Raw genomic sequence first — 23,903 nt, 5'->3', positions numbered from 1 at the left:
TAAAGCCAAATACAAGTAAATTCTGGTTACATTTATTCTGGAAGCCTTTTTTCCCTCTCCGTTAGCTTAAAGAAACTAAGATGATCATATGAATTTGATAAAATTAGAATATAAAGAAATTCATTTCTCTGTGAATTACAATAAATTGTAACAATGTAAGTCAGATCATACCACTCCTCTGCTCAAAAGCCTCAGATGATTCCCAACTCAGGCAGAGATAAAGTGAAATCCTCATAACAGCCTAAAAGTTCCTGGTTGTTCTGGCGCTCCTCCTCCAGATCCTCCCTGACCTTCTCTCCTACTACTCCTTTGCTCACAGTGGTCCAAAGCACAATGGTCTTCTAACTGTTCCTCTAACAGGCCAGCATTGTCCTCTTCAAGGTCTTTACACTTGCTGTTCCCTCTGCCTGGAACCCTCCTTTCCCCAGATACTACTGGGCTCACTCCCTCATCTACTTAAATATCAGCTTGTTTGTACTGATCTCCCTGACCGCCCTATTTCAAAATGCAATGCCTCCCCAACCTTCTTTCTAGCTCCCCCCCCCTTTTTAAGCCTAAATCCATAATCATCTTCTAACATACAGTATAATTTACTTATTTATTATCTCTCTTCCCCCCACTATAAAGTAAGACGCAGGACGGCAAGAGTCACAGAGGTAGAACAGTGCTAGAAAACAGGCATGCAGCGAATGTCAATAAAAATATTCCTTGAATGAACTGCAGATTAGGCCATATAATTCCCCTTCTAGGTAAAGGAACATACAACATACTTTTCCCCGCCCACCGATGAAAGTCTAAAATTTAATTTTTGTTAAATTAAACAAAATTAATTTTGTTCACCTCCTATGTGCCAGAACTGAGCTTGGTTCTGGAAAGTTCAAGTGAATTAAAACATAATATCTGCCCTTTAGGAGCTCCAGGGCGTGCATATGGAGAATGGACGTAAAGATATCATTTCCAAAAAAACCCAATATACAACTAGAGAAAATTAAATGACCACCTTAACAACTGAGGAGCAAAGGGGGAATCACCACTAAGGTAATAAGGAAAGCTAGGATTCCCCCAAATACTCGACTGGTAGGATAGTTCCTCCTTATAGTATTGGTGTGTATGCTTGCAACTCCACATAAATTATTTACGCGCATCAGATAGGCTCTTACGTAGGCCGCAAAAAAGTTTGTGCGACGATAGTGATGTACTCAAGGCTGCACAAAGATCGCTGTTTCTGTCTTCCGATTTGGCAACTTTTGCCTATCGGGTCTCCCCGATTTGGAGGCTTGCATTTGCCAAGTGCTGCCAACTTGGGTCAGAACTCTCCTTGTGGCTATCCCTGCCCAGAGACCAGCACCCTGCAAATCCCTTTCTTAGCAGGACGGGCGGGCGCCGCCTCCGGAAAGCCGCCAACTGGGCCAGAATGAGAGTTACGGAAGAAGCGGGAGCCGTGGGAGGGCAACAAGGTTGGGGAGGACCCCTAGAGGCCTCGGCCTCGCACTCCCACCCCTCCCGGCCCCCTGGGTCTCCGGTGCCCCAAAGCTCCGCAGACTCTTTGTTAAGCGAGGCCGCGGTTCCCTGGCCCTCGCTAGGCCCCGCAGTTGCCTCCAATGGCCCCGAGGGGTAGCGACCCTGAGTCCAGAACCTCCTCGCACAGACCTGCTGCTGTGGCTGCAGCGGCAGCTGATACTACCGCCGACGCGGAGAATCCCAAGGCCAGAGGACGCGCGGTCCAGGCCGCGTCCGCCGCGCTCCTTCCTCTCCGCCCCCTTCACCACCGCCGCCGCCTCCGCCGCCGCCGCTTCTCGGCCCGTTGCTGACCGGGGGGAGGGGAATGCAAAGCTGACATGCGCAGTGCAGAGAGAGCGGGCCGGAAGGCGGAGCCTCGGGCTACGGTTCCCGGAAGGCGCCGCGGGCTCCGGACCTTAAAGCTCCAGAACACCTCGCAGACTTTCACTTTCCAGACACTGATGCTTTGAGGGGGGCAGTGCTTGTAGCCCAAGAAGTGGGCCTACGGGTGAAGAAAGCGTAGCAGTGATAGCCGCCTAGAAATCTCAAGAAAAGGCCTTGGGCGGAAACCACTTATACATAAAATTGTGGACTCCCTAAACTCTGGTCCTTTTTAAATACGACCTAGGCAACATTTCTCTGCATGCCTCTAGCCACGTGGTCCCATAGAGCATGGCCACCTTTAGCTTCCGGAGCACCAGCTCAGAGTGATGACAATTTGAACCCTAGTGGAGAGGGTTGGGAACAGCGTGGGCGGTTCCGGCCCGGGGGCCGGGATTATGTAATTTTCCCAGCAGCCCCACCTTGTCTCAGCTGGGCGGGGGAGGAGGAGGTCTCGCGCGGTTCCCGAGGCTGCGTCCCGCCCCCGCTCCCCAACTGCGCGCAGGCGCGGACAGTCCGCACGCATTCTACGTAACGGATAGCGGAGGGTACGTGAAGAGTGGCTCAGCGTGACTGAGCTACCTGGTACGGCTGTGTCCTAGAGGGATCGGGAGTGGTAAAATCTCGGTGATCGTGCAGGTGGCGGCCGGGCGGAGAAACGACGGCTGCAGGAGCGCTTGGCTAGGTTCTAGACGCCGATACAGGTAGGAAACGGACCATGACGCGTTAGTCGGTGGGGCCGGGCCGGACCGAGCGGTGACTTTTAAGTTGCGTGGCCTACTCCGGTCCTGATTCCCACCCAACCCCCCTGTCAGGCTCAGGGTGACATGGATCGCTCCTTCTCACCTCTGCTGACCTTAAAAACTAAAGACAAGCTTTGCCCACACCAAAGCCCATTTTCTTTTGGTCTTCGAGGTTGGAGTGATTTTAACGGTTTTTGAGAACTTACCCGCAGAGCTGTGGGCAGATGCCAACTAGAAGGGCAAAGTTACAGGAAGCTTAAAGTGTGCAGCAGGAAGAATGGAGTATGGCCGTTGGGATGAATTGACTCTCCATGGAAAAACCCTGGTGGTTTAACAGAAGCAACAATTTCTGTGGCCATTTCTAACATAAAAGTATTTTTATCCAACGGGTGTAAAGAGACACGGGAATGTCTGCATGTTTTCCAGAAGTCTCATAGTCTGGCAGTTGTCAGAAAGGCCTAATCTGAAACGACAACAAGGAGTGATTTCTCCACTTCTTCCTCTTTGGTTTTTAAGTCCAGATCCAGTTTTGGAGAGACTACCGGGTGAGCTAGCAGGAGATAATCAAACCAGACTTGTTAGTGCTTGTGTTCCCTGCCCCAGGACTCTCAGGACTGGGTGGCCTGGCAGGGAGTTGTGCTTTTGAGAAATGAAATGACAGGTGCAGCTGAGAAACTTCTCAGAGGGAAGGCCAAGGTATAAGTGACTTGGATAATTTTAACCTAAATAACCTTGAAGGCGGCTTGTTACAGTGCTGAGTTTTCTTCAAATGTTTCTATGGTGTGAACATTCTAAGTGGAAGTTCAATTGGAAATGATCAGACTTTTTGGCAGTTAAGCAAGTTGACTGTGCTAATGTTAATCTTTATTTGCTTCTATTTGAAAAAGTATAAAACTGGGATCTGAAAAGGGAAGCACTAAAAGTTAAGGTTTTTAAATCTTAAAGGGTGTTCCTAAGGCACAGGGGAAGGAAATAATGAGAATTAGTATTTAATGAATACTTCACATGTGCCAGGCACATATCTCCTGTAATAGCAACTACAGCCCTATGAGGCATGTAGTGAATGGATATCCCTTTTTTGTATGTGAGGAACAGGGAATTTTAAGTAATTAGTTTAAGATCATATGACTTGTAAATGGTAGGGCTAATGTTTTAAACTAAATGTAACTCCACCAAAGTACATACTCTTTTTCATATTTCTTCCAATTTTGACTATAATAAAGATAATTAAAGGAAGCTAACAATGTTTGGAGACACATCACAAACCTCTTTTGAGGTTGGTGTTGAGAAGGCAACTATGTTTTTCCATAAAATGTCCCCTGGTGCTAACCTTAAAGATCAGATATTGGAAAGGATTAGCCTGTCCTTTATGGCATTTCTCAAATCATTTGTGCCTTTCACATTTTATGAACTTTGTTCAGTTCTGAGTATATTTCTTGAGCAGCCGTGCATTGCAAGGTATTAGGCAATAACCTTTGATTGAACTGATTCCTTTAATAATTTACAGTGTTGTTGGGGCACCTTGGTGGCTCAGTCACAAGAGCATGAGACTCTCAATCTCAGGGTCATGAGTTCAAGCCCCATGTTGGGCATGGAGCCTACTTAAAAAAAAAGAATTTACAGTGTTGTAAATATGAGATATAGAATATTCACTGTCCCAGAGCACCTTGAAGGAGTAGTGCATCGGGACACCTGGGTGGCTCAGTCGATAAAGCGTCTAACTTCGGCTCAGGTCATAATCTCGCAGTGCATGGGTTCAAGCCCCGTGTCAGGCTCTGTGCTGCAGCTCAGAGCCTGGAGCCTGCTTCAGATTCTGTGTCTCCCTCTCTCTTTCTGCCCCTCCCCTGCTCACACTCTCCTTCTCAAAAATAAATAAACATTAAAAAAAAAAAAAGAAGAGTTGTGCATACTCCCTTTTGCCACCACTCACCCTGTTAGTACTAAACTCCCTGCATTCTGATTTTCATCCTAACCACTTCCCTGCAGTTGCCAATAATGATTTCATTGTTAGCATTTGGAAATTTCTGGTCCATATCTTACTTGAACTTTCTGCAGCAATTGAAACTGAGCTCTGTTTCCTTCTTAGAAATAGACTTCTCCTTTTGACTTCTATGTTACCTCTTTGACCAGAGTCTCTTCTTTTTTTCTAACCATTCCTTACTTTCCCATTCCAGTTCTTAGCTGTAATGATATGTTTCAAGAGTTTTTGGTGCTTTAAAAAAAATTTTTTTTTTAACGTTTATAAGTGGGGGAGGGGCAGAGAGACAGGGAGACAGAATCTGAAACAGGCGCCAGGCTCTGAGCTGTCAGCAGGGCTTGAACCCATGAACCATGAGATCATGACCTGAGCTGATATTGGATGCTTAACAACTGAGCCACCCAGGTGTCCTGGTGCTTTTTTTTAAAACCTAACTCTTAATACTCCCTGGTGATCTCATCCATTCCTGCACCGTCTCTGTTTGCATCTTAGACTTGTATGCTGAACTCCAAACTTATATTTCAAATATAAGTATTTGAAATACTTATGTAAGTATTATATACAATACTTATACAATATAAGTATTTCAAATACTTCCTTTTCTCCCTCTCTAAAATAAGTTATACTTTTTGTAGGGATTTTGTGAAAATCAAGAGATAAATGTTAATCATCTAACATACTGCCTGAAAATACTCCAGACTTTTCAACAGGTAGTAAATTTAATTTATTGTCTTCCCCCTCCCGCTTTGTTCTTTATCTCAAGGATGACTTTGTTTGGCTATGAATCAAGCCAAAATTTGGAATCACCCAGATCTTCCTTTCCCACATTCCCTATATCCCGTCACTGTATGCTGACATGTATAATTCTTAGTATCTGTCAAATCTGTTTTCCTCTTCATTCCCAATACCACTGTCAGTTCAATCTTATCTGACTATCTCAACACTTCTACTTTTCCAATTCTTCCTGTATATGAGCTGTCAGGGTTAACTTGCAAATCTGATAGTGCCACTCCTACCTAAATCCTTTAGGTGATTCTAATTATCCAGACTTCTTAGTGTGGTATTTAAATAAGGACCATCATGATCTGGCTCCTGCTGTCCTTTCTAGCCTAATTTCTCTGACTTGGGTCTACAAACCCAATGCTCTATTATACCAGACTTTAAAATACATTATTTCAGGAGTCTGTGATATAGCTATTCTAATAGTCTGCAGCACCTTCTTTCATGCAGGAACCATGCTTTTAGTTTTTAAGAGAATTTTTTATTACAAAAACACATCATAGGAAAAAAAGAAAAAGTAAAGGCAAAATGCTCATTATCTTACTATACAAAATAATTACTTATATTTATGTCCTTCTAAACCTTTTTGGTTTTGTGTATGTGCTTCTAAAACAACATGGTTTCTCGCTTCATTTGTAACGATTTTTTGTTTGTTTATTTTTTTGAAAGAGAGTGTGTGAGCAGGGGAGGGGTAGGGAGAGAGGGAGAGAGAGGAATCCCAAGCAGGCTCTGCACCATCAGTACAGAGCCCAATATGGGGCTCATGACCTGAGTGGAAATGGAGAGCTGGACACCTAACCGACTGAGCCACCCAGGTGCCCTATTTGTAATGATTTTTAATGGACAAAAAGTAAATTTATTTTTTGTATGTGTCCATAGTTTAACCTAAGAGTTGCAAATTTTTTACTATCATAAATAATATTGTAACACATATCCTTGAAGCTAAAGTATCATGCAAATTTATGATTATTCAGGAATCATGTTTTACTTCTCTTGCCATAGTTAATCTGATGTGGTGATATGTTCAATGAGGGTAATTTGATTAGATATGGTAGGATCATCTTCTGAAAAGCAGTAAAAGCCAGAGGAGTTTATAATATTCTGTAGGAATTTGTTAGCCTTTGGTGGTTATTGAATTCTTAGGTAACAAAAGTTGTATTTTAGGAAGATGATACAGTTTTTTTGGTAAGAGAAGTAGGGAGCGAGTTGAGATGGGGAGACCATTTAGGATAATACTTTGATTGTTCAGCAGGTGATGGTAACTTGGATTATCATGGTGACTTTGGGAACCAAAGAAGGAAACACAAGGATTAGATATCTCACTCTTTTCAACAAGTTAAGCCTGGAAAAATGGGATTGATATTAATGGAGAAATTCAGGTACCTGTTGATTTTGAGATGATCGTCAGGCAGTAATCAGCAGACTGCAGCCTGAGAGACAGACTGTTTCTGTATAGCCTATGAAGTAAGAATGGGTTTTTTTTTGGTTTTTTTGTTGTTTTTTTTTTTTGCATTTTTAAAGGGTTGTTTTAAAAAAGAATATGCAATTGAGACCAATATGTTGTTCACAGAGCCTAAAATGTTTATTATTTGACCTTGTACAGAAAAAAAGTCTGTAGGACATGAAAATGGATGTGTCTGTTAGAAAATCGGTGCTATAGGGCTGGTGTTTAGATGAGAGATGAGGACTGGAAGTACAGCCTAAATAGATTTGATGGTTTAAATCTAATTACTTTTTAAACTCTAGATCAAATGTTCTCCCTTTTTTGGTAAAGCCTTACCTGTTTGATAAGATGATTTCATTGTCCTCTTTGTTTTCATATCATTTGGCACATTTTTGTCACAGATCTGATTTCATGTTATTTGTTGGTTCAGAAACTTATTTGGGTGGTGGAACATCTAGTGTTCTTTTTAGAAAGCTGTGAAATACTGATGAATTTAATTCTATTTATTTAATTACTACTTTAAGTAAGTGATATAAAAATCATAGTCACTGGCCTACATTTGAGAAGCCACTTGAGAAATGGTTCATATGGCAGGGATTCTGGAGACATAACTGGGATCAAATAATAGCTCTATGCCACTTGGTAGTTGTGTTACTTAGCGTAACTAGTTGTGTTACTCTGCCTCCTTTTACTTGTCTGTGAAATGGGGATGTTAATATGTTACTTTCCTCAAAGGGTTATGAGGATTAAATTAGTTGCTTTTTGTAAAGCCTTTAGGACAGGGCCTAGAACTTTTGTATATTAAACATGTGCTTTGATTATTGATGTTCAGATATCCGGATACACACAAAATTGATCTAAGGATGAGTAGCTTTTCTATCCATTTATTACTGCTAATGGATCAATAGTTGGATCTCATTCTTATTTCATTATACCACTTCCCAGTTCCTATATAAAGCTTTTATAGGCTCTCAAAAACAAAACAAAACAAAACAAAACAAAACAAAACAAAACAAAACTTAATACCCAGTGTTAATGGAAACCAACCTAAAGAAATTAAACGACTTGCCCAGGATTTAACAGATAAGTAGTGACACAGTCCAGACTAGTACCCAGATCTCTTGACCCTCACCATTGCTCTTTATATAACACTATTTGAAATGAATAGTATTAAGTTTTTTTAAAGCAGGAGAGAATCATAGATATATTTTTTATTACAAAATTTGGTATGTGCAGAATGGCTGTCCATTAAGGGTTTTTGTTTTTTGTTTTTTTTAACTCATTTTTAAGGTGCAATGAAAGCCTTCCTTGCTTTCTGTGTTGTCCTTTTGGTGTTTGGGAGTGTCTCTGAAGCCAAATTTGATGATTTTGATGATGAAGAAGACATAGTGGAATATGATGATAATGACTTTGCTGAATTTGAAGATGTCACAGAAGATTCTATTACTGAATCTCCTCAACGGGTGATAACTACTGAAGATGATGAAGATGAGACCACCGTGGAGTTGGAAGGGCAGGATGAAAACCAAGAAGGAGATTTTGAAGATGCAGATACCCAGGTGAAGTTCTTTTTCTTGATTTCTTAGGAAAGTGGAAGCATGGGAAAATTTGTAACTGACACTTTCCCTAGACATTAAAAGTAACACCCAGGGGTGCCTGGGTAGCTCAGTCAGTTAAGCGTCTGACTTCAGTTCAGGTCATGATCTCGTGGTCTGTGAGTTCAAGCCCCGTGTCGGGCTCTGTGCTGACATCTCAGAGAATGGAGCCTGCTTCAGATTTTGTGTCTCCCTCTCTCTCTGCCCCTTTCCCGCTCTCACTCTGTAGAGACAGAGTGAGACACTCCCTCTCTCTCAAAAATAAATAAACGTTAAAAAAAAAAAAGTAACACCCACATCTAGGGAGTGATATCTTACCCTCTGGTATCTTTATTTTGTTTGATAGGTGGAACTCTTCTAAATTTTTTGGTAGGTTCCCACCTTTTACATTGATGGAAGAATGGATTGTATTTTTCTCCTATGGAGAGCCTGGCTGGAAGGGGTAGTGAATACCATGTGTGGGTGGGAATTGTATCAGAGTTGAAATGCATGGAGAGTTATCATTTCTTACAAACATGGAATATCTGTGTTCTGTGCTGCTGCTTACATGTTCTGTTTTCCTCTACAAATACTGCCTACAAAAATGAGATGCAATTGCTGGCCACATTTGTAGGGGGAAACAGATTGTGCCTCGTTTTTGTAGGAGGGAGATACGGAGAGTGAGCCATATGATGATGAAGAATTTGAAGGTTATGAAGACAAACCAGACACTTCTTCTAGCAAAAATAAAGACCCAATAACAATTGTTGATGTAGGTATACAGGATTCTGAATTCTAAACTAACCAACAAAATATCTGGTTGTCATTAATCCCAGAAATATAACTAGTGACATGTAGCTGGTGTTGATGTAATGGGAGCTGTGAAAGAGTTTGTCATCAATTCTTCTGATAAAACCACACCTAGAGAAGCAACCCCTATGTTCTTATTCTGGCCCTCCTAGTTTTATTTATCGAGGAATGATAAGACTAGAAACTGGATTTATTTGGGGTGGGACTCAGAATCAAGTTTAATACAGAGGGCTTTCCAGCTTTTCATTCTGTTTGATTGTCCTCACATTTCCTTAAAGAATCTTTTTGAGGCTGACCTAGAAAAAATGGGCATATTTTTCAAAGTATAACCATGATCAATGACAGTTATCTAAATTATCCACTTCTCTTTATGGGTTTTTTTATTCTCCTTTATCCCATGAGTTGGATGGACTCCATCTCCTTCAGCCTCAGCCAACATTAAATGGAATGATTGTTCATCTTTAGGTTCCTGCACACCTCCAGAACAGTTGGGAGAGTTATTATCTAGAAATTTTGATGGTAACTGGTCTGCTCGCCTACATCATGAATTATATCATCGGGAAGAATAAAAACAGCCGCCTTGCCCAAGCCTGGTTTAACACTCATAGAGAGCTTCTGGAGAGCAACTTTACCTTAGTAGGTAAGTTGGGCCAATACAAATCCAGCTGCGTGCTCGAACGCCACCTGGTAAGAACTATTTGTTGCCCTCAGTATAAGCCTCTAACTGCTTTCATGGACTGCTGAAGAGGATGCTTTTTTTTTCTCAAGGATCCCATTTTTATTAGGTTGCATGTACTGAATTAATTGCATTTATGAAGTAATTTTCTAATTTTTCATTAGTCAGTAAGGAATTTTGACATTTTAGGTAGCTTGATAAATGCTTTCAGTTCATCTTTTAGAAATTAGAAATCCCTTAGAATTCCCTCAAGTTCTGGGAACTTTAGTTTTGGATCCACTGAGAAGGTACGCACTAAAGTATCTTAGAGGAACCCCTGGACTTGTGTGGCCTAGAGAGTAAAGTGGACTCAACCCACCTTCACCTCAGTTTGACCTTTCATACTTTGTTTCCTTTTAGTAAGCAAGTAAGTATCTATCTGCTCAGCTCTTTAGCAGATTGCCTTTTTGTTATATTAGGTCCTTTGTATACATTGTTTCTTATGTAATCCTTGTAACAACACTTATTTGGAAACAGTTTCTGTTTTCTAGAGGAACTAAAGTCCAAGAATGTTACAATTTGTCTAAGCTAGTACATTGCAACATGATACTAGAACGTAGTCTACCTGCTTTCAAAGTCTGTGCTCTCTCCACTGTACCATAGTATTTCAGAGTACTTTTTGACTTGGAAATTAGGAAAAAAAGAAACAGCCTTTAATGCCTTCCACTTCCCCTCATGTGTTTTCATTTGGTGTGTCAGTCTGCTTTACCTTGTGAGGTCGAGCAATTTGTACACTTAATGGATTAAATGAAGGGAGGAAATGATTGGAATTTGAGGTCTCTCTAGATCTAAAATACAACTCAATGCCAGTGTTACCATGTTGCTGTTGGAAAAGCAAATTTGGTTAAAGTTAATCCATAGGATACACAAGAGGGAGTGGTGAATAGTTTGTATTAATGGTACTTTTTATTTACTGCATAGGAGTTTCTTTTTGTTAGTTTTAACTTTTGACAGACATTTAAACTGACTTTGCTCCATTTTGTAGCTAATTCTGAGGCATTTATATTCCAATCAGATCATCATTAATAAGTCATCTTGAGTCCATAATTTAAAAAAAAATTTTTTTTTAAGTTTATTTATTTTGAAAGAGAGAGAGCAAGCAGGGGAGGGGCAGAAAGAGGAGGAGAGAGAATCCTAAGCAGGTTCCTGCTGTCCATGCAGAGCCTGTGAGATAATGACCTGAGCTGAAACCAAGAGTCAGAGGCTTAACTGACTGAGCCACCCAGGTGCCCCTTTAAGATTATATTTTTAAGTAATCTCTACACCCAACATGGGGCTCGAACTCACAACCCCGAGATGAAGAGTTGCATGCTCTACCAACTGAGCCAGCCAGGCACCCTGGAGTCTAGTTTTTTTGGTGGAGACAATAAAGAATATTAAAAGGAATGATGCCCATTTGTTGTAACATATGTCCAAAGAAGAGTTCTATAAGATAGCAAAGTATTGCTTCACTAAAGATATGATCATTTGGGGGTCAGAATGGAGGAAGATGTGGTGATTAGGCCCCAACATTCTCAGTGAATCACATTAAGTGGGTTTACCCCTAGGGGATGATGGAACTAACAAAGAAGCCACAAGCACAGGAAAGCTGAACCAGGAGAACGAACATATCTACAACCTGTGGTGTTCTGGTCGAGTGTGCTGTGAAGGGATGCTTATCCAGCTGAGGGTAAGTACAGAATTTCTGGTACAATGTATATCTTCCTTTAATTTTTCTCCAGTATGATTCCAAGGCCAAATTCAGTGTCTTATCCTTTCTTTTTTGACTAAATTAGGTCTAAAAATCATCTTTCTACTAACTGGTAAATGTAGAGTATATTTGATAAAACATGTGATTCCCCTTTCAAGGTCTTTTCTTTATAGTAATAAAAGTTGCAACTATTCCCTTGTTTTCTCAGTTCCTCAAGAGACAAGACTTACTGAATGTCCTGGCCCGGATGATGAGACCAGTGAGTGATCAAGTGGTACGTATTTTTAGTAGTTTTCTATGTATACATTGAATTCTTAACTTCTTAGAGTCTATTCCATTCCTTGCCTGGATTCTGTTTGAATTTCAGGCAACTTGTGTCCCTTGCCAAAAATGGACCCTTTTCTATTTCAACAGATTACCTTCTACTTAGGGTGCCAACTGTGAGGAGTGGGAACATGTGCTTTTTGTAGGGAAGGAGATAATACTGTATCACTAGGTAGGTTTGCTGAGTCAGCCTGGATGATGGGGGGGTGGGGGGAATAGTTGTCACAGACAGTTTGCCCTCATGTCTTACTCTGTGCCTTGTGTATGCTTTTATCTTGACAGCAAGATGGGTTTCTTTTCAAATATTTTTTGCTTCAAATAATACGTCTTTGGCTGAATGAGCTTAAATTGTGATCTGGGGACCTTATTGTTTGGTATACCTTCTTCCCTTTATTTAAATCAACATGTTGATCTGCAGATTGTGTCCTTTGTCAAAAATGCCACATTCCCCCCTCTCCATTCATTCAATAAGTAAGTGCTGCCTCCCAATGCTACAAGAATCCAAAATATAAAAAAATATAGTTTCTCATATATACTAGTAGAACAAGAAATGGCTGCATATATGTCAAAATACAAAGCAGTATTTGGTTAACAATTGCTGTATAAGTAATATAATTAGATACTTTGAAATGTCATTGGATTGGGGTACTTGGCTGGCTCAGTCTGGAGTGTATGACTCTTGATATTGGGGTTGTGAGTTCAAGTCCCACATTGGGCACAGAACTTGCTGGGGGGCCGGGGGGAGGTCATTGGCTTGAAACTCATTTTAAAGGTCTCATTTTTAGTTGCAAACCTATCTTTTATTCATTTAATTTTTCTAATATGGCCACTGATGGTTCAATCTACTAATTTTTAGAGACTCATCAGTTAGGAGTCCTGTCATTCTTTCTCCTACTAGTTACCATCTGATTAGGTAGAAAGGAGGAAATTTTGCTGCATCTTCAGCTATCTTTTTGTGGAAACTCTTCTTTAGAGTGTTGTTTTAATCCTTTTCAGTTCTTCCCTGAGGTAGATTTAATCTGTTTTCCCTCAGCCAGCAATCATTTTATCCCTTTTTTTCTGCAAAGATAAACAGCCTCAACAAACATGATTTTCTATATTTTTTAGTCCTTTTCCTGGGTTTTTTTTTTTTTTTAAGGTGTTGTTTTGTGTAATTTCTGCTCAACAATGGAAAAGCAGAAAATCTTTCCTTTTATAGCTGCCATCTTGCCAGGTCTTTGCTATATTTCTGTACTTTAACACTTCCCTTCGAAATACTGATCATTTTTGGCCCAGACGTTTTAAAATATGATTAATATGACAAATAGTGTCATGTTTTATCATACCAGACTCTTCAGGTTTTTTTACTTTATCTCCCTGGTCCAATGCAGTTTATTAAAAACTATTTAGCTATCTCTGTGGTATTTTCCAACATGAGCAAGCAATTCTCTGATTGTCCAGATACCAGCTGTTTATGTCCAGCAATTCAGTTCTATTCACTTCTGATACTGTATACTTGGAGTTGGTGCCAGATTCCACAAGTAAAAAAATCTGAGTCCCGTAAGACTGCTCGCACTTCAGATGCCAGTTGCAAGTCCCAGGCCATCGTACTTCTGATTACCTGGCTATAAATCAAGAGTTCCTTGGCTCAGTTGGTAGAGCATGGGACTCTTGATCTTGGGTTGTGAGTTCAAGACCCATGGTTGGATATGGAGATTATTTAAAAATGAAATCTATTCAGGAATAGCCACATGGAAGAGAGGCATCAGGTAAGGTGTGGGGGTGGAGGTGGTGTGCAGAGCTTCCAGGCTCTCTTTGGATTGTACTGCCCTCCCAGCAAATCTAAATGTTCGGCAACTTGAAGTTCTAGAGCATGGGGTCCTCTTCTCAAGGTCATTTAGGTGGTTGGCAGAAGTCATGTCCCCATGGTTAAGTTCCCAGTTTCCTACTGTTGCCAACTGGAAACCATTCAGCTCCTAAAGGCCATTCTGCAGTCTTTGGCACATGGTTCCCCCCATAAGCCCTTTCCCACTTCAACTTTTTTCTTCAACTAGGGCCCTATCCCTTTTGAGTTGAGGGCTCACTTGGTTAGATCATTCCAGGATAAAGTCCCTTTTGACTAACTCGGTCATCTAATCAGCAACCTTCTGCCACACGACACAACATAATCATGGGAATGATATCCATCATTTTCACAGGTTCCTCCCATTCAAGGGGAGGATGTACACACCAAGGGGTGGGAATCTTGGGGGCTATCATAGGAAACTAACAGGTGAGTTTTGTAATTGTTTTTAAAGCAAATAAAAGTAACCATGAACGATGAAGACATGGATACCTATGTGTTTGCTGTTGGCACTCGGAAAGCCTTGGTGCGACTCCAGAAGGAGATGCAGGATCTGGTATGTTGTTCCAACTCAAATATATGTAAAACTGTCCCTCTTTATTACATAGACATTCAACTTGAGGGCATAGGGTATTTAATCATATCACTTGAATCGTTAAGCACCACTTTGAAAGAGGTCAGAACATACTCTCTTGAGGAAGAAAGTTTGTTTATAATAAAATGTCATGTCTTATCTTCAATTACTTCTTCCTCTAGAGTGAGTTCTGTAGCGACAAACCTAAGTCTGGAGCAAAGTATGGACTGCCAGACTCCTTGGCCATCCTGTCAGAGATGGGAGAAGTCACGGAGGGAATGATGGATACAAAGGTAAATGCAATAGAAGACATAACATTTGCAGACCTCAGCATTTACAGGGCACAAGTCCTTCATTTTATGACAATGCTCTATTCCTTTCCCTCACAAACATTAAAATACCTTCTTTAAGCAATAGATTAGTTTGTCAAAAAAGATAGCTTAATTAGTCAAGTAAATCTCTCTAAACCAAGAGCAAGTTATTCCTAGGATTGCTAGTGGCTTTCAAGTTTTTTGTAAAAGGACTACAACATTAATCCTTATCACCATGGCATTTAGTCCATTTTTTTTTTCTATTGATTGTGGAATGGTAGCACATCTCAGTATCTTAAAAACACGGAGTAGCTTAAAGACAGTTCTCATGTAAGTTCAAGTTGATGTGCTTATGAAGACTCCCCTGAAACTATTTTAGATTTTATCTTCATGCTTTCATTCTTGTTTGGAACATTATTTTGAGATGTATTTTCAGCTGTTCAATAAGAAATTCGATCATTGGTATGACCAAAGAAAGATGCTATTTTCATCATAGACATCCCTTATCTTAAATTTCATTTTTTAAAAGCTTTAACCTTAATGCCATTTTGAAAAAGTAAGGAGGATTGAAAAGTGAATATCTTTATGAAAAAAAGGGAAATGCATCAAACCCTACATAAAAAAAATTTTTTTTTCTTTATTTCAGATGGTTCACTTTCTTACTCACTATGCTGACAAGATTGAATCCGTTCATTTTTCAGACCAGTTCTCTGGTCCAAAAATTATGCAAGAGTACGTATGAGATAAAAATACTGAAATTAACTGTCCCCGCTAGCTTTCTGTGTTGAAACACCCACAAGGTGCTTCTGCAGTTTTTCTTGTCAAATGAGGGAAGTTGATGACAGGCATCCTAAGTTTTCCTTTGCTTGGACTGCATGTGTCATGAAGGTAACTGAAAACCTATGGGAGACAAGCCTCCCAGTTTGCTGTGTGTCACCGAATGTATGCACCAGCCGCTCAGTGAGGTGTATGATAATCTTACAGAATGGCAAATACTAAGAAAATGTAATTGCTAATCTCTTTGTCCTTTGTAGTCGAGATTTTTCTTTCCTTTTTTAATTTCTAATATGAATCTGTGATGTTTGACTTATGTTTGATTGCAAGTCTCTGCATTTTATAGTTCATGGCCCTTTCTGGCTTCCTTCTTTGAATAGTTCAGTGATTGTATTCTTTCGTGGTGTATTATCAGATGCTGTCAGTGTGATAAGAGTTTCTGGCTTTAGAGTAATACTGTTTGATTGTTCACATTCAGGACCCGAGTTTGTTTGAAATTACATCCTGTCTCAGGAGCGCGTACTCATTTAAGTTTACCCTTGGTGTAGAATTGGTTCTGACCTAAATTTTTGGTTAGGGGCTTCTCTCTCATAAACTATGGAGTTGGGTTAAAAGCTAATCCAGATTTTAGTTGTGTGTCAAAATTATTCAGGTCCTTATGCCTCTGGATAGTATTGCATCATCCTTGCTTTGCTCAACTTAGTAACAACACTACGGGCAAAGTATCACATTGTGACATTCATGGAGCCTTTTATGTGTAGGGGGAAGAGAGGAGGGTTGATAGTCAAAGATTACAAAGGAATCTTTGGTGAGTAGGAACTAAATTCTGTATGCTATAGTAGATCATTTATAAATTTATTCTGAGCCCTGACTCAAAAATAAGATGTTTCATTATAGGAAGATAGAAGTTGGAAGTAAAACATAAAAATCCATCAAAATAAGTAAACATATTCTTTAAAATGCGGGCCTCATACTTAAATACAAGCTCATTTCTGGCTCCCCAGGTAAGAGGAATATATCCCGCCTGGGGAGCATCACTGGAATTCCCAGGTGTACAATGAAGATGACTTGGGAATGCATCCATTAGATAGACGAGTGGACCAGGGGATCTGTAAAGCTCCTTCAGGCTTTGAGATTCTATTCAACTTTGAGATGCCAAGCCAAATACTGTGCTGATTATTTGCAGGTATCTGATCATCTAAGTGAATTGAGTGACTTATGTGAATGGAAAGTATCTTTCTTATGTTCTAAAATAGCCTTTCTTTTATGACAGGGAAGGTCAGCCTTTAAAGCTACCTGACACTAAAAGGACACTATTGTTTACATTTAATGGTAAGTGTTCTGTGCTTAGCCTGAGTTCTTCATTTTCTGTGAGACGATCTTAAGGAGAGTATTGTTCCCTCCTAAAAGCCACAAAAACTTACCTTAAAATTACCTCCATGCCTGCTTTTTGGTTTTTGGGTTTCTTCAATAAGAGATCCTTTTATTTATTTTAATTTGTTTTTTCCTGCTGCATTTTAGCTGCCTAAGACACTAAGGAGAAAGGAGCCTATTTAAAACAAACAAACAAACAAACAAAACACCGGAGTTGGGTGACCCAGAAGTATTAATGCTGCCATTAACTCAATAGGCAAATGGCTTTGTTTTCCAGTGCCTGGCTCAGGTAACACTTACCCAAAGGATATGGAGGCTTTGCTACCCTTGATGAACATGGTGATTTATTCTATCGATAAAGCCAAAAAGTTCCGACTCAACAGAGAGGTAAGACCCACAGCCTTTATTATAAGTTGGCACCTTTTATTGTTATTTTCCCCCCAGGGGAGTCAGTGAGCAATGATTTCAGTGATTATATCTTTGCTAGTTTGCTAGTTGACTTGAAAGTACTAAATGGGAATAGTTTTTAAAAAAATATTAACGGTTGTCTGGGTGGCTCAGTGGGTTGAGTGTCTGACTCTTGATCTCAGCTCAGGTCATGATCTTGTCGTTTGTGGGATTGAGCCCCACGTTGGTCTCTGCGCTGACAGCTCCTTCTCTGCCTCTCTCTCTCAAAATAAACCAACTTAAGAAAAAGAAAAGTAAAAGAATACTAAAGGGGACTTGAAATGGATTGAAATGGATTTCTTATGAAACACTTTGTTTCTTGGGGAAAAGGGCAAACAAAAAGCAGATAAAAACAGAGCTCGAGTAGAAGAAAACTTCCTGAAGCTAACACATGTGCAAAGACAGGAAGCTGCACAGTCTCGGCGTGAGGAAAAGAAAAGAGCAGAGAAGGAGCGAATCATGAATGAGGAAGATCCTGAGAAACAGCGCAGGCTGGAGGTAAGACTTTTCTTCTCCCTGCTTAGTGGTAAAACTAGGATTTATTAGGATACCTGTTGTGCCATATTGACTGTTAAGGTAATTCTGTGTGGGAATGTACACAGACTTAAAGGTTTAGCATTTTGTCAGTACTTGGGATATTATTAGTTACTTGATAGCACTATAAAGGAGAATAAATTATCCTTCCTTTTCAAACCATCTTAGATTGAGTCTGTGATCCTGGAGGATGATATAAATGATCCTTTCCCCAGCACAATCCCATTTTGAAAGTTCCACTATGATTTTTCAAGCCAAACACCTAACTTAAGTAGAAAGAAATTAGGAATTTTAATAGAAGCCAGCACGTGTCCAAATACATCTTGTTTTATGAGATTTTTAATTTGATTATAGAATTAGACAATTCCAATATTTTTGTTTGTATTTTTGTTTTCTATTTTGTATGTAACCAAAATCTCAAACTCAAGAGCTTTATAGGTTGTGGTATGTTTTAAACATCAGCACAGTCTCACATTTTTTTGAAATAAGATGCCATAGTCCAGCTCTAAATTTTAAACCTTGTGAATGCTGGTCAAAAAAAAAGAGAGAGTAAAGTTCTGGGAGATGTGAATTCTAATGAGAATAATCTCGAGAACTGAAGAAAATCCTTAGAAATGAAGGAGACCTGCTGCCAAGAAGCAGTGAGGCTGCTGAGTGGCACTGCAGGTGCAATGGTGTCATTAATGCTGTTGAGTACAGTCTCCAGGATACCACAGGCCTCCTCCCATTTTGTCCTTTCCACCATTTTTCATTTGATTTTGTTTTCCTATAAAAGCAGTGTTAACGGGACACCTGGGTGGCTCAGTTGGTTAAGTGTCCGACTCCTGATACCAGCTCAAGTCGTTGCTTTTGCAGTCATGAGATTGAGCCCCACATCAGGCTCTGCATTGACAGCACAGAGCCTGCTTGGGATTCTCTCACTCACTCTCTCAAGATAAATAAATGAACATTAAAAATAAAAGCAGTGTTAACAGTGATGGTTCGGTTCTTTGGGGTACTTACACAATAGCACAGCTATGTTTGGATAAACATTCAAGCTTCCCACTGCTGCACTGGTAAATAGTTTTTCCTCATCTAATGTTGAAACCTAACATAGTCAAAAGTTCCCAAACCACCAATTTTACAAATCACCCTTTGAAATGTAATTTGTTATACTGTCAATAACTGTCCATACTACGTGCTTCTGTTTTCCCTATTCCATATCTTCTCAATCCTATACCAATAGGGGAGTATATTTCTCAGCACATTTCTACCCCAAACTTCTAAAAATATTAAGTTTGAGATTACATATGAAATAATCTTTAATCAGTTGTGACCCCTAGTAACCAACAGTGAAGTCATACTTTGGCTTGGCCTCTAAGGTTTCCCTCCGTACAGGTAATAATAACCAGTGACTTTTACCACCAAAATAATGTGTTTGGAGCTTCTTTTTCTCTTCTATCTAACCTCGTAATTCCTAAATAAAAATAGGATAAAAATTCCCATTTGAACATTACACATTGAAATATTGTGCTTAGGTTTAACATCTATGCTAATAAGAGATGCACAATTAACATCTCTTGTTAGCCTGAACAAACAAGATCCTAAGGTTTTCTGAACTGCAGTACAAATCCTTGGCAGATACACGTAAATGTGATGATAAAAGTTAAGTTGGTGTTGGGAAGTTAAGTTGGTATAGGAAAAGTCAGTATTCTGATTTACTGCTTAAACGCTGCTTAAGGCTGCTTAAACGTAGTGTTTAATTTCTTTCTGAGATTTGAGTTACCTTTACTTCATCTCAAGCTAATTTTCTTTAACCACCATAGATATAAGGAATTTTTATAACTATTTTTTCAAATGTTATTTATGGTACAAGCCTAGGTTTTTGAATAATAATATAGTCAGTATTCTAGTTTTGATTTTTTTGTGTGTGCTTAGAACTTTAGATTCCCTTTTTTTTTTTTTTTCTAGGAAGCTGCCTTGAGGCGTGAGCAAAAGAAATTAGAGAAGAAGCAAATGAAAATGAAACAAATCAAAGTGAAAGCCATGTAAAGTCATCCCAGAGATCTGAGTCCTGGTGCCACCTGGAAGCTCTGAATTCACAGAGAACAAAAAATACCAGTCCCTTTCTCATCTTAAAGTCCAAACACTCCCAAGTGACTAAGAAATCCTTATTTCATCATCTGTTCTGTTTTTGGAGTTTTACAGAGGTTATAGATGCAAGGGAAGGACTCTGTTTCTGTAATTCTCGTCCAAATAACCAAATTATTTTGATTATTTTATGAAAGGAATATATAAGATTTGTGTAGTGTTAAAATATTTTTAAAATTATAACACAAGTCATCAGTGCTTTTAGTGCTTTGATGTTTGAAGAAATATCATGAAGTTTATAGATATATAATTAGATTGTTGCTTTTTGTTTAAACTGGGTAGTTGCAAAGGCTATGAAGACTGACTCTAAACCAAGATTCCACAAATAACTATTGGAATTGCACAATAAACATTGCTTGGTGTTTTCTTCTGTGTGTACATTAACCTTATAAAAAAGTAAAATTTAGAACACTATATGTGGTAGTGCAATTTCAGGGACTCAAAACATAATGTAGTTCAATGTATGTTTTGTAGGTGGGAGGTGCTGATGACAGTGTTATATCTATAGGGTTTAGGATACTTACATGTACATGGAAAATTCTAAGGATAGGTAGTACAGGAGCACAGTTTCTTCCTTACCTGATACCACGAGCTAATGACAATGTGAATGCTGTATTTAAGTGGGTGTATGTTTTCCTTGAGTAACAAATGCATGAAAAATTAACTGCTTCACCTAGATCAGATCAGCGGTCTGTGTGAAGTTACACATGTTTCTCCTTCTTGGTTGTTGCAAACTATTGGATGTTCATAGAGAAGCTCTATTCTCTGTGTATGGCTGTGTCCCTTTGCTTCTCCTTCTGCTTTTATTTCTAACACAGTTGAGGCTGGGTATGTTCTTTCAAAGAAATAGCCATGAATATGCATAAATATACTTTTAAAAATGAGCTTTCCTAAACTATTGAGAGTTCTTTCTGCCTCTTGAGGAAGGAACTCTTTGAGGAGAGGCCCATCTATCTGCACGAGCATTTAGCTTGTTCAGATTTCTGCATTTTATAAATGCTTCCTACTAAGAAAGCATTTTTTAAGTCACTGCTTGTACCAGGTAATTTTTGCTGGGGATGGGAAAAGGTTGGGTTTTTTGGTGGGAGAGGGGTGGGTGGATATTTTTTTGTTGATGCTTTATGTACAGGTGTGTTCTTAGGCAATAACGAGTTGCTGTGAAAACAGTATGTGCTGCTGCCTTTGTAACTGCATGGAAACTTTCCACATGGGTTTTTCTCTAAGTTAATGCAGAAATGTGTAAACTGGGAGATGCAAATGTAATATTTTTTTTAACAGTTCATGAAATTAAGTTATTAAAATAACAAAAATAACATTTAATTACTTTAATGCTATAGAATTCTAGAATTAGCCTTGTTTTACAAAGTTTAAAATAGGTTTTAGAAATCAAAGTTGATATGCTTAGCTATCTTTTGATTAATAAAAGCTTTCTTAAAGTCCCACACATTTGGACCATGGCAGCTAATTTTGTAACTTAAGCATTCATATGAACTACCTATGGACATATATTAAACTAATTGACAAAAATCTCAGAGTGCCGCCTTTACTTTTCTGGGGTTGCCCTATTAAGAGTATAAGCCCATAGAAGTGTTCTTTCTGTTGCACGGAAGTCAGCACTGAAATGCTTTTCCTTCAAAAGAGTTGGCCTTGATATTAATCCCTTAGTTGTTACCAGTTATTTTTAGAATGTTTTCTATTTTTAGAGCCATATATATTATTAACGGGCTCCTCCTCAAAGTCCCCCCTCTTTAGTTAAGGCACCATTATCTCTTTCTCCTATAAATGAGAGAATATTGTTGACTGTCACACATTGGAAAACCATTAAGCCCTCTTCTGCATTGCCGGGCGCTTAGCAATGACAAAACAGGCACTGGCCGGGAAGATAAAGACCTGGCTTTAGTGCCAGCAAAATCAATACTAAGCCCTTGACTTTGGGCAAGTCACTAGCCTCTTTGAGTCTCTGTTCTGTTCCTCTTCCTAGAAAGTAAGGATAGTAATTATCTTCTTTCCTACTCCATAGGTAGGTCAACACTAAGAGGTAATGTGTAAAATTCTCTTATAAACTATAGCACTTTAAAAATGTAAGGTATCATTGTGTCTCCCTCTCTCTGCCCCTCCCTGGCTCACACTGTCTCTCTCAAAAATAAATAAACATTAAAAAGAAAAAAAAATTTAATTAAAAAAAAGGGAGCACCTGGGAGGCTCAGTCGGTTGGGCGTCTGACTTCAGCTCAGGTCCATCTCATGGTCCAGGAGTCAAGCCCTGTGTTGGGCTCTGTGCTGACAGCTCAGAGCCTAGAGCCTGTTTCAGATTCTGTATCATCTAGGACTATTCTCCAAATGGTGTATCTTTGCTTTACTCTCTTTTGCTTTCCTTTATCCCAATGGAAACCAAGCAGATCTTCTCAGAGTTCTCTAATTTTAGCTGCAAAATCTGACAGGGTATTTTGGAATGAGGCGTGGATGATATACATTTGTTTCCTTAGTAATAGAACATTTCCCTGTCATGCACTAGCTGTGAAACTCGTTTCTTTAGATGGGAAGTAGACCAAAGGAAAACACTGATTGGTATTTCATTCCACCTGTCCAGTGGGAATAGGCAACGTGAAAATTATTTAGAGCAGTGTTCTACAGCAGATTTATTGGTTTTCATGGGACGAGTAAAATACTGTATTATCCCAGATTCTCTTTCCTTACTGTTCCTATTTCTACTTATCTTGAAGGATTTTAAAGGATGTCAAAGGGAGGGGGCAGTTCTACCCAATAGGAGTGGCTTCTAGTACAGACTGCTAAAACAATAGTGAAAAGTATTACTTTTCTCCGTTTCTGGAGTTTGGTGACCAGTAAAAGATTTATTTGCATTTGGAAGAAAGTGTAATGTTTTAATCTTTGGACAAGCTAAATGCCATCTTCTCAGCTCCATTAACTGAGAAGTAATACCGATTTCAGAAGAAAACTGACTTTTTTTTTTCCTAAAAGGCAGAAACTTGCATCTACCATACCACTTTTAATGGCTATTATGTTTTCATTTTCATCTTTTAAAATTAACTGCCTTCTTTAACTTCATCTATTTGGTCTTATCCAAATAGTATAACTTTTATTTACTTAAAAGACACCCAAGCCTTTTTAAGTGATTAGTTCTGTGGAAGTTACATTTGGAAACCAGATAGTTCATCTGCCTAGGTTATTGTATCAGTTTTGCTTGAGGGAGAACTCTTAACTGCTTTCCTATCACATTTTGAACTTAAGTGCTCAAATAGCTTTCTTCTGCATCTTTTTTTTGCATGTAACTGTATCACTTAGAAAGTTTGTAGCCAAGCTGGAAGCTAGTTTTCCGCTTTAGGAAAGAGCCCTGGGTTTGTAGGCAGGGACCCTGGTGCGGTCTTAGTGTTTGAACAAGTCTGTTTCCTCCTCTATAAGTGGGCATTATCCACTCTTCCCCCTTCTGAAATGGCTCTTCAGAGGACCCAACAAACACCATGTATAATGTGTTTTGACATATAAGGTGTTCTACAAGTTAAATAATCCCGCCCAATTTATTAAAACCAAGTATCATGAGCATTTCTCTCACTTGAGTATTCTAGACAATTGGTTTTACCTTACCTTTCTAATCATTTATCTTGAAGAGGCCATTGCGCTTAAACTGGATGCGCAGAGTTCAAAGCAAAACTTGCCCATAACAAGTCGAAAGCAAAGCAGGAAGACTTTGTAAACTCTGAAAGTTGACCTTCCATTAACACTGGTTTTCTAAGCTGTCTGGATTTAGGAGATGCTTTCGCAAGGAAAACTAAAGTGAGTGGAAATTTGCTCCCTGAAACAGTCACAAAGTCTGCGCCAAAAGTTTCTCTAGCTAGCTTTTGCGGGCAGTCATGAAGATGGTGAGACCTTGGAGCCTCCTTACCTGATTAACATCCAGTTAGAAAATGACAGCTGGGGCGCCTGGGTGGCTTGGTCGGTTGAGCGTCCGACTTCCGCTCAGGTCATGATCTCACGGTCGTG

At 39.4% G+C, this 23,903-nt stretch overlaps 2 protein-coding genes across 5 annotated transcripts in view; one reads left to right on the top strand and one right to left on the bottom strand.

The window, feature by feature from the left end:
* Positions 1-3,766, bottom strand: part of DDX42 (DEAD-box helicase 42) — a 41,417-nt gene extending 37,651 nt beyond the window's left edge. Inside the window, exon 1 of one of the 2 annotated variants that reach the window (XM_042966915.1) lies at positions 2,831-3,766. The gene's annotated coding sequence lies outside the window, so the exon portion shown is untranslated. Of the gene's footprint in view, positions 1-1,650; positions 1,815-2,830 lie in introns of those variants that run through there. The other variant, XM_007088263.3, reaches the window with a different exon arrangement.
* On the top strand, positions 2,404-21,256 carry CCDC47 (coiled-coil domain containing 47). 3 transcript variants are annotated; one of them, XM_042966925.1, is made up of 14 exons: positions 2,404-2,585; positions 6,635-6,846; positions 8,117-8,385; positions 9,065-9,172; positions 9,676-9,850; positions 11,473-11,594; positions 11,824-11,889; positions 14,216-14,317; positions 14,518-14,628; positions 15,293-15,378; positions 16,694-16,752; positions 17,072-17,181; positions 17,572-17,739; positions 19,726-21,256. In XM_042966925.1, exons 3-14 carry the CDS (start codon positions 8,122-8,124, stop codon positions 19,804-19,806), a joined length of 1,452 nt encoding a protein of 483 aa, XP_042822859.1. In that variant the 5' UTR covers positions 2,404-2,585; positions 6,635-6,846; positions 8,117-8,121; the 3' UTR covers positions 19,807-21,256. The 3 variants fall into 3 exon arrangements, with proteins under 3 accessions (XP_042822859.1, XP_042822858.1, XP_007088321.1); XM_042966924.1 differs by having other exon boundaries at positions 6,632-6,846; XM_007088259.3 differs by lacking the exon at positions 6,635-6,846.
* Positions 21,257-23,903: the final 2,647 nt, after the last annotated feature.

This window comes from Panthera tigris, chromosome E1 (assembly GCF_018350195.1).
Source record: "Panthera tigris isolate Pti1 chromosome E1, P.tigris_Pti1_mat1.1, whole genome shotgun sequence".
NCBI classification, from domain to species: Eukaryota; Metazoa; Chordata; class Mammalia; order Carnivora; family Felidae; genus Panthera; species Panthera tigris.
The sequence above is the reverse complement of the archived record's forward strand: the minus strand, read 5'-3'. Positions and strand labels throughout refer to the sequence as shown.

Coding starts and splice junctions, on each gene's coding strand:
- CCDC47 (XM_007088259.3), top strand. CDS start 8,122: ATGAAAGCCTTCCTTGCTTTCTGTGTTGTCCTTTTGGTGTTTGGGAGT. Junction 15,379..16,693: donor GGTCCAAAAATTATGCAAGA/GTACGTATGAGA, acceptor CTTTTATGACAG/GGAAGGTCAGCCTTTAAAGC. Junction 16,753..17,071: donor ACTATTGTTTACATTTAATG/GTAAGTGTTCTG, acceptor TTTGTTTTCCAG/TGCCTGGCTCAGGTAACACT.